Consider the following 14,743-nt stretch of genomic DNA (forward strand, 5'->3'; position numbering starts at 1 on the left):
TAGTGGAAGAATGAATATATTAGTGATAGAAAAACTGCAGTTCCTGTCCGGCATGGCGCTTTATGTCCGCTTCATCTTTGTGGTAATAATAGACATCAATATTTTAGAACATGTCTCAGTTTGGCAGTATCATTAAGCTGCTAGTAATCAACATTGATAGTAACAGATAACAACTCATGTAGAAATCAAACCGAGCCTTATTGAGGTGATAAATGAATTGATTCCACAATGGTTGGACTAAAAGTCTTCTTCGACGCGGCTAAATATTTCATTTATTACATTTTGACAAACTGGCTGGTGCGAAGACATAGAAATAATTAAACAACGTAAAGTTAACGTGTAACGCCTATTGTAAGTGGAAAACAAAGCAAATTATAGTACTATTTTGATCAAATTTTATAGAAATTTTTGAAATCTCAGTTATAGTTCTTTAAGTTTTCTGGGTGCCTAAAAATTGATGGTGCTAAATTAACTTTCAAAAGAAACAATTCAAACACTTTCGCAACTAATTTTTTTTTTTAAACATTACAAAATTCTAATGAAAAATAACGATAGCCACCATAGACAAATCCCTAAGTTAAATCTTCACCAGAAGGGTCCCCTTGGTCTCGGTAATATAGATAGCTTGTCGTGGATGGAACATAAGAAATCCCGCGTGAGTTGAAATGCAGTTTGCCAAGAATCCAATTGCACGTTTTTACTCTAATTTCATTGAGACGGCATTAGTAGGATCCACGTTAAACGGCAGCGGCTAACTAGCCTGCTATAGGGCATTAAATGTCCAAGAAGATGCAGGCTGGATAACCCGCTAACACGCGAATTCGGAAACTGGGCATTAAATAATAAATCGGAATTGGCGTGTTAGCGGCCAGATAGTTCGCTGGTGGGTGGGATGCTAACTAGATTGCGGCTGGCCGATTGGTCGAGCTTGCTTTTGTTATGGGACTTTCACTTGTTCATGTTGCGGGTAGGGCGTATATTTAGTGTGGATTCGAAGGTGGCAGGGATGGCATTCTTTCCTCCCATTCGATTGTGGTGGGGCGGGTGGATCACCTTCCATTGCAGCTTTGACTGATAAGGAGAGGAGAGGGAGAGGAGAGAGAGAGGATGCGTAAGCAGGCTCGACTGTTAAGGAGAGGACCCTTTAGGGGGCTCGACTGATAAGGATGCGTAAGCAGGCTCGACTGTTAAGGTTGCCATCTCCTTTGGGGGCTGACATGACACCCAACCACACGGCTGTCCAAATGAGTTAAACTGTACAGAGGATATGGAGGCTCTCCATCAAGGCGTAGGATACAGATTCACAGATGACATTAGGGGGCCAAGGTTAATGCTCTTCTTGCCTAAATGGGAGGTTTACCACAGGGGGTTATTACCCGATATACTAGAATGATGATTCCTACAAGGCATGGTGTTCCTAGGTTTAACGTCATCTCAGGAATCCAGCCTGCATCTCCCCGGACATTTAATGCCCTATGGCAGACTGGTTAGCCACTGCCCACGTTAAACTGCCTTACGATTGAAATCTCACTGCCGTGCACACAAGCAAGCGGGAAAATTTCAACGAAACTATACATCATTAACTGAACTGAAAGGAGCACAGCCTTTCTACCGAAGGTATCGCCGAAGGGCCGATATGTTTTTTTCTATTATTAAAATAAAAAATTATGACTTATTTAATGCTCCGTAATTCATGGTGATTTGTAATGATATCTGTGGACTTCAGTAACACACGGTACTTTAATGGTGGTCCGTTTATGAGCACCAAAATATTTATGTATTTTTGCCAGAGGTATTGGAGTTACGGCTGGAATTTCAAAATAGAATTTTAACGGTCTTCTAAAATTTTAGTTGTATTTGTTGTTCGTCAAATTACATCTCTGATTAGAGTGGTTATTTTTCAAAATTGGTAATTATAAAATAATTGTGAAATTATGACGTAGTGATTAATTTAGTGTTAATTAGTTGTTTATTTTATTTATAAAGTTTGATCTGGTAATATATATAGATAGGCATATTTTAGATGAAATGGTTTTTTTGGTATTTTTTTGTAAATTTTAACTAAAATTTGGTAGAAATTTTTAGAAACTCAAGTTTAAGTTGTCTACTTTGTAGAATTCGAGGGTTGTAACGGGTTTCAGGATGCTAAATCTATTTATGCATTCAAAAATGTATTTTGAATACTAAAATTTAACAATCTTGCTTGAAATTGTATGGTTGTGAAAAGGGCTATTTCATTATATATTTTTTCATATATCTTATTGGATGTTAATTTAAAACTTTATTCTTCTTTGTCTACAATATTATTGATATTCTCAATTTTCATTAAAAGTGTTTAATTAACGACATTTTATTTCCAACCCGTGTATCAATATTTTTTTTTGGTAGGTAAGCACCCACGGGGATTTGAACCAGTGACCTACCTATCGCAAGGAGTGCCTTAACAGTGCACCCATAAGCAACCCGTGTATCAATATTAATATCATAGTAATAGTAATAATAATTTAAAGTTTAATTTAATTTTTAGATGCTTAACGTTTTTTTTTGTTTCCTTTTTATATATTTCAATCAATTTGGAAGAGGAGGAGGCGCGATGGCTCTGAAACCGCGCTCCATAGAAGACCGCGACGGTTTCGGGTAAAACAACGCATCGGACACAGGACCACAAAACGGTTGTTTTCAGTCGGGAGTTAGGGTTTCTTGAACAGGTGACAGCTCGACGTCGACGGTTGCTGTTCGCTCTCGGTCGCAATGGAGGACTTTCCGGTAACGGACCTCGTGGATTATTCCGAGGATCCGCTATCCGGACAGGCGGTGTTCACCGACCCTATATTCTCATCTCCGTTTCAGGCAACTGTTACAGATTCTGACCTCCTGTCTAGGGCAAACTTGTCGTCAATTTCCACTGCTGATCAGGGTCTCGAGGTACCTCCCCTATCGCCTGCTACCGCATACTTGCTCGCATCTTCATACCCAGAGACTCTGACTCTGGATGACATTCCTCCCACACCGATTATTCTTCCTTCCTTACTCCCGGATCCTAGGGTTCATGTGCCCCCGCTGTCGAACCCGGCTACCCCTCTTGCGTCATCCGGGTCAAAGCCCTCTGGATGTTTTGGCACACCAGTGATAAATTCTAGCGCTCCGGGGTCCTCCTCGGCGGGCAATACAAATCCCCTCTCTGAACACCCATCCGCCCCGCGAACAAAAAAGCCGAAGGCAAGATGTGTTAGGGCTATCAGGAAGGACACCACCGTTACCTTTGGGAATTCGACAAGCTTCGAAGAGACCATGGCGCTCGCCTGCACCGTCTTGGTGGGTCACGTGCGAGGGCGCACATTCTCGGTTGATCGTTTGATTCGATGGGTGAAGGAAATCTGGGGCTCTTTGCTTCCAAAGCTCCCAGAGGTTGAGGTACTCCCACGGGGATGGTTTACACTCCAATTTGCGCATGAAGATCACACGAACATCGTACTTGAGAACTATTGGCACATAGAAACTGCCCCTGTACTCCTGAAACGTTGGACCCCGCTATTTGACCCTGAGCGGGAGCAGATCGCTGCTGGACCTCTGTGGGTAAGATTGCCTGGACTCCCTAGGCAATATTGGAATGAGGAGGCGTTCATCAAAATAGGAAACGCTCTGGGGACATACCTGGATCATGACCGCTCTTATATAGACACTCGGAGAAGAACCTTGGTTCGCATCCTGGTACATCTTGACACCAGGGAAGGATTGGAGGAGGACATCACCCTGCAATGGGGAAGGCACAAGCACATCCAGATTCTGGACTACGAGGGTGTCCCATTTCGGTGCAACAGATGCCACCAGTTAGGGCATCTCTATAAGGATTGCCCTCTCAATAATCGTGGGAACAGTCCACCAAAGCATACTCCCATTGTTTCCCGAAGATCGGCGCCACAGATCTCCCCGCCTCAGATGGCTTCATCAACACCACAGGGAGGGTTTCAACATCCACCGTCTTCTGCAAAGGGCACAGCCACTCCTCCCATGACGAGGACAAGGGCAGCTGCGGCAGCTTATCAGAAATCAGGTACTGACTTACCTCCCTTATCACAATCTCTCTCTCTTACATCTGATTGCATTCACTCTATCTCTGTATCTAAGGCTCAATGCTCAATTCCGCTGCCCCCTCCTACTACTGCCACTATCCCCCCTTCCCTTACCCATGATCACTCCCTGTCCCCATCTCGCCCCAATGTGCCTCTTTCTGGATCAAATCCGCCTCACCATTATTCACTCCGGCCCCGTCCCTCTCAATCTGTATCTGAGGGTACCTCGGGGTTGTGCATTATTCCCCTTGATCCTGGTCACACCTCATCCAGGGGTCGAAAATCCAATTTGAATAAAGCCATTCGGCGTGCTGGGGCTGAAGTTGCTTCGGGACGTCAATCCCCCATTGCCGGGGCCCTTAGAGCTACAAACCCCCCTCGGAGGGTTCCCCCATGAAGTGTCTCTCTTTCAACTGCAGGGGTCTAGCTAGCACCCCGAAAAAGCTAGCCCTAAAACGACTTTTTCAGGTCGAAAATCCTGACATCATCCTCCTTCAAGAAACCCTGGGTTCTGCAGAAGCCATATCTCTTGCCTTGAAATCGATTGCGCCAAAGTGGCAATTCATGGGGTTGGATGCTATGGGCCGTTCAGGTGGTCTGGCCATTGGGCTCAACCCTCTTTCCATCAGATTGGACTCCTCATGGGGCGGACCAGGATATTTGGGTGCTGACATTTTTTCAAAAGACCTTGGGATGCCACTGCGCATCATCAATATCTATGGTCCTTGTCAGCAGAGGGAAGGATTCTGGTGCACCCTCCTTAATCGTTCTTTGCTGCAAGAGGAAAACCTGATCATTGGAGGCGACCTAAACTTCTCCTTGGGATATGGTGAATCTTGGGGCTCATCTGCTCAATCAGATCCCATATCAGACTTCATGAGGAATCTGCTTGAACAGCACGATCTCATCGACATCCCTATGCATCACCCTCTTCCCACATGGAGGAACCGAAGGATCGGATCAGCAGCCTTGGCTCGTCGACTTGATCGTTATCTGATCAAGGGACCGTTGCTCCGCAATCTCCATCACTATAAACAGTGGGTTAGTTCGGGGGGAATCTCGGATCACTCTCCCATCCTGAAGGAAATTCTGGGCCCTCACCCTAAACCAAAAGCTCCTTTTAAATTCAACCATCATTGGTTACAGGACCCTGGTTTCTCTAAGCTGGTCACTGACTTTTGGGCTGCTCACCCTATTGACAGAGAACCCTCTTTGGCCAGGGGATTTGTAAAAAATTTGACGGAACTCAAGCATATTGTGATTGAATGGGCCAAGAGGAAAAAGGCAAGGGAAGATGAACTGCTCAACACGATAGAAGCAGACATACACGCCCTGTTGGATGAACAAAACTTGGGCTTTATCTCTGTGGAAAGCAAGCATAGGCTGGTTGATCTAGAAGAGCAGAAGTCTAGCATTCTCAGACTCAGAGAAGAATCGATCAGGCTGAGAAGTAGAGCTACTTGGCTCAAGGCTGGGGATGAAAATTCTAGATTCTTCCATAATTTTGCAAATGGGAGGAGGGTTGCAAATACCATCTGGAACCTTCCCTATCCGGATGGGGGTCTGGCAGACTCTTTCAACAAGCTCTCTAGCATGGGTACCTCCTATTTCAAAGGCATCTTCAAATGCCCTGAGGGCTCCAACCTGGCTGAAATCTTCTGTGTCGCTTCCCATTTCCCGAGGTTCGTAAACAATGAAGACTTGGAGGATCTAAATGCTCCTGTCACCATGATTGAATTGGAGAACACCATTAAATGGTTTCAGAAGGAAAAGAGCCCGGGCCCTGATGGATGGACCATTGAATTCTATCTGGCCTTTTTTGACATCTTGGGTGAGGACATATTAAGGGTGGTAGAGGAAAGCAGAACCTCAGGTCAGATCTATCATGCTATAAATTCTACCTTCATTGCGCTTATTCCCAAGTCCGACTCGCCATCATCCTTTGCTGATTTTCGTCCCATTTCGCTATGCAATGTACTCTACAAGATCATATCCAAGATCATAGCCAACAAGATCAGACCCATCCTTTCCAATCACATTGCTCCTCAGCAATTTGCTTTCTTGGAAAACAGGCAGATTCATGAAGCCATTGGCTCTGCCCAGGAAGCCATTCACTCTATCTGGACCAAGCACCTCAAGAGCATTCTTCTCAAAATCGATCTCTCAAAGGCTTTCGATAGAGTCAGCTGGCTTTACATCAAAATGATTCTCATTCACCTGGGCTTTCCACATCAGCTTATCACTTGGATTATGGCATGCATTACCTCTCCTACTTATAGTATTCTGATAAATGGTGTTGCATCCCATTTCTTCCACTCTGAAAGGGGACTTCGTCAAGGATGTCCCCTTTCCCCCCTCTTGTTCCTATTGGTTACAGAAGCGCTCAGTCGTCTCATCATTGATGCAAAGAGGGATGGAACTATCCGGGGCCTAAAGATCTCAGAAGCTTGCTTCCTAACTCACCTTCTATTCGTGGACGATGTCCTTATACTTCTCGATGGAAGTATTCGGGATACCTCATCTTTCAACATAATCCTTAATCTTTTTTCACATGCCACGGGCATGGTGGTCAACCATGAGAAGTCTTCCATCACTATGGTTGGTACATCTGTAGCTGAATCACAATCGGCTATGCAGGCTTTTCCATTTAACACTCAACCTCTGGATCGAGGTCTTAAATACCTTGGATATTGGCTAAAGCCTACAAACCAAAAAATTGCCGACTGGGTATGGCTTGTCACCAAGATTGAAAAGAAAATAACTTGTTGGTACTTCAGATACCTATCCAGAGCAGGCAGATTAACTCTGATCAAATCTGTGCTGGAAGCAACTCCTGTTTTTTGGATGGCTTTAGCATGGATTCCCCGAAATATTCTCTCAAAGATTCAGAGACTCTGCAACAGATATTTGTGGGCTGGAAAGGAAGAGAAGCGCACCTTTGCTTGGATCTCCTGGAGTAAGATTGCCCTCCCTAAGAAGTGGGGGGGCTGGGGATTAAAGGACCTGGCATCCTTTGCAAAAGCCCTTGCTGCTAAAATGGGTTGGGCATTGCTGACTTCCCACAGTTTATGGATAGAGATTGTATACCATAAGTACATCTGGCCTCTCGACATCATAGATTCGGCCAGACTCCCAAGCTGGAACAGAACGGGCATCTCTTCCATTTGGAAAGCCCTCCTACACTCCCTCCCCCTCCTCAGGAGCAACATCATATGGCGCATAAAAAGTGGGAATAGAGCACGCATCGAAATGGATCCATGGAGTGGATGCGGAGGAAGACACAGACTTCACTCAGACCTGATTGCCCTCCTAAACTCCCGTGGCATTAGAGTGCTTGCGCAGATCGCTGACCCTGAGGGCTCGGACATATTACATCAGGCTTGGAAATCTGGCACACAGTTAGACATCCCGATCAGATGGCACGAACCATGGAAAGCATACTGTGACGCCCTCTCAGAATCCCATATCAGAATTGTGGATGGACTGGATGAACTCATCTGGCAGATTGCTGATAGTGGGATTTACTCTCCTCGTGAGGGATACAAAGTCATTATTTCTCACAGAAAGCCAGAGGTGCTTGATAGATGGTGGCACCAGATTTTGAAGCTTAATGCATCGCCCAGGTCTAAGTTATTTACTTGGTGTGTCCTACGCAACCGCATTCCCACTGACGAACACCTCAAGCGCAGGGCTGTATCTGGTCCTTCGCGTTGTGTGCTGTGCAAAGCAGACACAGAGACCACCGAACACCTATTTTTAAGATGCCCCATTGTAAATCAATTATGGCATCATATCAAACATCACATACAGTTTTCGGGCGATTGGTCTGGCACAGAACTTATCAACGCGTGGATGGATTGGGGGAACAGACACAGTGGTTCGAAATCTGTAAACCTTCCGATCATAGTAAATTGGTCTATATGGAAGACTAGGAACAGAATGATTTTCGATGGATGGGAGCCTACATGGTCTCTCGTTGAAGCTGGTATCATTACAGCATATAACGAACTACCGAATCCCCCTCCCCCAAAACAGCGACGGCCGACCCCTCCTCCCAATATCGACATGAGCTCACCTTGGGCTTTCTTCGATGGGGCTGCAAACGAACTTGGCTGTGGAGGGGGCATCATTATTCGCAAATCAATGAGGCACTTCTATCACATCAAAATAGGACTGGGGGCTGGCACAAACAATTACTCTGAGCTCATTTCTCTCCGCCACTTACTTCATTTTGCACTCAGCCATCATTGCACCAGCATCAACATCTATGGAGATTCTCAGATTGTCGTTAATTGGGTCAATAGAGTTACTACATGTCACTAACACACTCTAAATATACTGCTTGATGAAGTCTTTATACTAATGGAGGCTTTTAACACATTTCACATATCTCATATATACAGAGAACATAACCTGACTGCTGACAAGCTTTCCAAGGAGGCCGCGGTGATGGAAAATGGCTTATGGGAAATCACTGAATCTTTGGAACAGCAGGAGCAGAAATACCACCATCGGCCATATATAGACCCGTCATATCCTACTGCGGGTCTACAAGCGACTTAACAAACAGTCTTTTTTGTTTTTTGACTGCACAATATGATATATATGTAAATAGATCGAGGTTTGCCTTAAATGGCACCATTTTTGCACAATTTTTGTAAATGTAACAAACAGATATACAGCACTGATCTGCAAATATCTTGAAAATGCACTGAACAATTTTGGCATATGCGACAAAGCATCTACATATGTAATCTCTCATATTTATAATGAAATATTACGGATTTTTCCAGTGGAAAAAATTTCAATCAATTTTGTTTAGATTTTGATAAATATTGGTTAGAATAATAAGATTAATCTATATAATCTGCATGATTAGAATGTTAGAAAAAAATTAGGGTATTGAATCTATTTTTTAATTCAATAATGCATTTAAAACAATCACATATTTTTTAATTTAATTCTAAGGTCATAGTCAAGTTACACACCAAATTGGTGCAAGTGACTCCTTGTTTGTGGGATAAGAGAGATGTTAAATTGGCTTAAGAGGCTCCTTATTTGTGGCATAAGGGAGCCCCCTTTGCATAGTGATTTGATTTCCAAAAGCCCCTCTAGATTTTAACATGTGACTTATTAGAAAGAAACACATGATCTTAACAATTAAACTCACTAAAAGTGTAAAGGTTAAAAAAAATGACGCTTGTTGGCTAACTCTATGTCAAAAGATCTAAATCTCATTATCATTATATTGACAATCTAATAATAGAGAATCAATGTTGCCATATCATTTCACTTAATATCCTTACATTGCTTGATATGCTTTTGATAATACTTAAATGTAATATTAAATGCTATCAGTTTTTCAATTTCTTGATGCCCAACATGATAAGTAGAAACAATTCTAGATAAAGTGCTATAGTAATTATCTTGATTAATATCATTTTTAGTCATAAATCAAGCCAAGAAAAGCACATATAATTATATTAAATATATTAATATGCATAGCTTTAGATAACAAGAAATGTGCAACCACTATTCTTTTCAAATATATTTATATTCCTTATTAAACATATATATATTTTGATCATCAAGAAAATGCTCAAATAATAAGGTTTGAAACCATTACAAGAAATACACATTATTAATTCAACATGTTACACACATGATTTAAACCGAATGAGGAGTATAACAAAATTTTTCCAAAAAAACCTAAAGTAAACCCAATTGACAATGTAACCATAAGTTTGTAATGTTTGCTTTATGTAAACTCATTTTTCGTTTCTATATCTTCTACTACATTTTAGTTTCATATTTCAACCCTCACTTCCTCTATACCTTCGTAGGTTTATAAGAAGCACTATTTTGGAAACAATTGAAGTGTCAATTGCTTTATTGGACTGACTTTAATTTATATTTGAAAGTGACTTGTTATAGTATTGTCCCTACATAGCCTCGTAAATTAACAAGTGCAGATAATGAATTAAGGTTTTTAGCAAACAAATCCAACTCCTTAATACATCTAAATAGATTACATAAGTTACTTCCCGTTGAATTGCATACTCTTGAATTGCAAAATTATTTGATTTGATATGTTCCATATTTGTTCAAGTTAATTTTACCAACTTTGAGAATCCAAGGTATCCCCTCGAAGTATTGAATTATATGTTAAAAAATAAATAAACATGTTAAATAACGTAATTTAAAAAACAGAAAGGCCATTGGGTTTTGCATATCAAATGTAAAATTAATTTAATTTAATAAATATGTTTAGAAAAAATAAAATAAAACGAATTTAAATTACTAAGTAAAAATAAAATATTGAGATGGGTCTTGAATCATACTTTGAGGATTTTTTTCATCATGATCGTTCGTTTTTGAGAGACGAAATATAATTTCTCTAGTTGTTCAACTTCATGGTGAAAAACTTTTAGTTTTGGTATCAATAGATATTGGATGGTAGTGTCGTCCTCGGTGCATATCATGCATGCCTCAATTTGGTCCAATAGGCACTCTTTCAATGGGTGGTTTGGGTGGCTTTTTTTGCATTTGGGAAAAAAACTTCCAAATCCCAAATCCAATTCGGTTTCCTTTTTATTTTTGTTATTATGTAACATATCTAATTGAGAGCTTAATGAATTGAGAATATTAGTTTTAAATTTTCCAATGTATTTACAATTTCTACTCTTGTAACCACATTTCTAACTGTCTTTCCAACTCTTGTCAATACATCTCTTGATCTTTTACCAGCTTTCAATGTGTACTTCAAATATATGCGGCGTAACTCAATGATGACATCATAGGGATGCTAAGAGACATATCCTCCACCCCTCATATTATGGAGTTTAATGCAAACATCTTATATCCCTCTAAATTATAATGCTAGTGTCTCAAAAGCCAAGGTTTCCTTCTTTGCTCTATGGAGATTATAGTTGAATATGTCAACATAATATTCAAGACTTCCGTCTTTAATATATGTCATCTTGAAGTATTCCTCCCTTCTTTCTTTCTCCATGTGGTAGTCTTGGTACTTTTCTAAGAATTTCATTTAACTCGAATTGTGGATGTTGACCTTTCTAAGACTCATGAACTAGCATAATGCAACATTTTTTTGTCTGAAAAGGAATATTTTCAACTTTTGAGTCTCTCTTACATAATTATGCCGTAAGGCGTTCCCCTCTGAAATTAACTCCCCCAATTTCTACTGTGTCTGAACCATTCGATCAGATGTTAGACGATTCAAAAGTTCTAGACCGTTGGATGAATAATTAGTTTAGGGTAGTTTCTTATGTTCTTTTTGCACCATTTTTCCTATTTCTTGAAATCTTGTTGTTAAATCTGACTGAGCAGGCTAGGTCTCTGGACATCCCACTCTAGGAACCTTGATGATCACCCCAATATTTATCTCGCCATTAATGGCATTGACGAAGTCGACATAGAGCTCAATCTCTCCTAGGGCCGCAGTGGTGCATTGCTCCGAGAGAAGATGGTGGAGGCTACCTCCGCCAAGGTCGTGATCAGAGTCTTGCTGTTAAATCTTGCTGAGAAGGCCAGGGCTATGTGCATCCCACTCTAGGAACTTGATGATCACCACAACATTGATCTTTCCATTGATGGCGCTAGCGAAGTTGACCCATAGCTCAATCTCGCTAAGGGCCGCGGTGGCGCGTTGCTTGGAGAGAATATGGTGGAGACTGTCGCCCCCATGTTGAAAATGGAAACAAGAAATGCTAAAAATAGAAGTGCTAAAAATAGCAGTTTGGGTACCAGTGCTAGATTGGGTAACAGGGAATGAAAAATGGAAGTGCTAAAAATAGCATTCTATTTTTAGTAGTTCACGATGGATTCCTATTTTATTCAGTCCGTGGACTAAAAATAGGAAGTAAAATTCGAATTTGATATTAATATAAGTTTGTAAATTAATTAATTAATTCATCTTGAGTTAATTAGTTAAAGAAAATCAAACTTGAAGTCTATGTGGGGACATGCAACAGTTTATCTATTAATTGAGGAATTTATTCATCAGTTAAAGAGATAAGGATGAGTTCTAATTTGAGATGTAATTAGTTGGCTCAGTTAACTGAGTCAAGTCTAGTTAGATTGATTTAAACAGTTTGTTTAAATTAATGTGAGTTCAGTTAGTTAATGCATGCTTGCATATAACTACTGCACTTCAGATAACTGAATATTCTCTCATAAATAGCTCATGCATGTCAGTTCAGATAGAGACCCAGTTGACATCAGAGGAGGGGCAATGTACTATCAGTTGGATGGATTTTTCCTATAAAGGAAGCTCATCCATGGAGAAGGATTTAAATCCTTCAGGACTGCACAGTTGGACCAGAGGTTGGTGAGTGTGTGAGGAGGCCAATTCACACAAGTGGCTACACTGGACCGTAATCAGAATTGCGTAAATAAATAGGAGGCTTGGAGGGCAGACCAGAGGTTAGATAGAGGCCTTTGGCTATCTATGAGCAGCAGAGGTATTGCAGAGGGAGCAGGATAGCTTTTGAGTTGATTCTTTTTGTAATACTGGTTATATTTCCACTTGTATGATATTAGAGAGTTGGGGTTTTAGGCTGAGGCTTTCCCCAGGTAAACTCTTCTGTGTTATGTGTGATTGATTTCTTCTTATCAGTTATATGTGTTCTTATTGATGTTTCTCATGTTTGATTCAGCTTCCACTAAATTGGTTGTAGAAGTAGATCAAGTATTTTTCTTTAGTATATTGCATTATCAGGTGATCTACACGTGGGAATTTCTACATGGTATCAGAGCTAGTTGATTTGAAGAAAAATTCTACATGGTATCAGAGCTATCTAATTTGTAGAACAATTCTACATGGTATCAGAGCATAGGTGATCAAGGAAGAACATTATACAAGAAGGGAGAAGTTGAAGTTTGTGGTTTCTGAATATTGAATTGAGTTCTTATCACATCTATTTCACCAATGGTGTTCAGTGGTTTGAGACTCGAATATGCCCTTGATTGCAGTTCAAATTATATAGCCTAGAGGGATCGCATGGAGGTAGTATTAGAAGATAACGGTCTAAAGGACTTCATTGATCAAGAAGTCCAAAAGCTGACTGATGCTACTCAACTAGCGGAATGGAAAAAGTGTGTGGCTAGAGCAAGGAGAATCCTCCTGGAGGGAGTTCGAGATCACATTGTCTCTAGCCTCCATGGGAAGGAGATTCTGTTTTCGATGTGGAAAACATTGAAAGATATTTATCTAATTAGTAGTGATCAGAGGAAGCTAGCACTAAAGGACAAACTTCGAAAGATCAAGTGTGAAAAGGGTGACGCGATCTCTATGTATCTAAACAAGCTCACCTCATGCAGGCATGAGCTTGGAAGTGTAGGGATCATCACAGTTGATGATGACATGGTGAGTCTTGCACTCCTCGGTCTTCCTAAGAGCTGGCATAGCTACGAGGACTCGGTTAATGGAAGAGAGAAACTGCCAGATTGGGAACGATTTTGGTCGAATTTGATGCAGGAGGAGATAAGAAGAAGCACCAGAGATGGTTCTTCATCCATGGAGGATGAAGAAAATTGTGCCTTAGCAAGTAAGGCAAAGAAGGGGAAGGAGAAGGTTTCTCTTTCCGAATCCAGTTCTTCCCATGGTGGGAATAATTTTGACAAATCGAAAGTGTGATGCTTTCGTTGTCATGACATGGGCCATTTTGCTACAAATTGTCCACAGAGAAATCTAAGAAGGGATCCGAGGAAGGATCTGAAGGTGAGGCACTTGCTTCACAGTTCGAGTTGGATTTCACACTCCTCGCATGCATGGTTTCATCCATGGTGGGAAGTGGTTGGTTTCTTAACAGTAGAGCTTCTTTCCACATGACCGGTGACAAGAGTTTGTTCAGTACTTTGGAGGAGAAAGATCTCTAGATACTCATAGTGATGGGAATGATGAAAAGTACAGTGTCTCAAGTGTAGGCACGATTATTTTTCAGAGGGAGAATGGAGCTCGCCTTACCTTGACCGATGTCAAGTATGTACCAAGACTAAAGAGAAACTTGGTGTTGATCATGATGCTAGAAGACAGAGGCTATGATGTAGTCTTTAGTACGGGAAACGTTTTCCTTAGAGACATCATCACTAGATAGGTGAAGCAGATTGGTTCACAGGTCAAGAACCTGTATGCACTTGAGGTTCAAGATGCATAAAAGCCTTGAGCAGCAAGGCAACTCATGGAAACTTGGTGGTTGAGAGGGAGAGTATATTACCTCTCAACATGCAGCACCAGAAGAAGTCTCACATGATTGTGGAGGAGCCACGATTGGTGCAATAGCTTTAGGAGGTTGTGGAGCAGTCACAACAGGGCAAGCTAAGAGGAGATTGACTAAAGACATCTACTCATGCAGAGACCTCCAGTAGGGGAAACTTCGAGCCAGGTGGGCTGAGGGATCACATGAAACCATACCTCCAGGTAGGAGGTGGGGCGATGTGGAGTGATTGTCCCAAGGAGGAGGGACATGATCCTTGAGGTACCCAAACTCTTTGATTCGACTTTTCTATAGGAGCCTCGATGAGGAGTAGCAGGACTAACTGATTGGGTAGGGACAGATGCGAATGGAGCGGTAGAGAGAGCTACAATGCAGGAATCCCAAGGCAGCGCAGAGCTAGCAGGTTGCAGCAATGCGAGAGGCACAAGTGCATTG

The 14,743-nt window shown here is 41.5% G+C and overlaps 1 protein-coding gene across 1 annotated transcript in view; it reads left to right on the plus strand.

Moving 5' to 3' along the window:
* Nucleotides 1–4,637: 4,637 nt before the first annotated feature.
* Nucleotides 4,638–14,743, plus strand: part of LOC149256312 (uncharacterized) — a 94,339-nt gene continuing 84,233 nt past the window's right edge. The window contains exons 1-2 of the mRNA XM_089455309.1: nucleotides 4,638–5,830; nucleotides 6,353–8,369. Of these exons, the coding sequence (XP_089311435.1) occupies nucleotides 4,638–5,830; nucleotides 6,353–8,369 (3,210 nt within the window). The remainder of the gene's footprint in view (nucleotides 5,831–6,352; nucleotides 8,370–14,743) is intronic.

Source organism: Pinus tabuliformis, chromosome 7, assembly GCF_031772625.1.
Source record: "Pinus tabuliformis cultivar Carrire ecotype Pingquan chromosome 7, CPIR1, whole genome shotgun sequence".
Classification (NCBI taxonomy): domain Eukaryota; kingdom Viridiplantae; phylum Streptophyta; class Pinopsida; order Pinales; family Pinaceae; genus Pinus; species Pinus tabuliformis.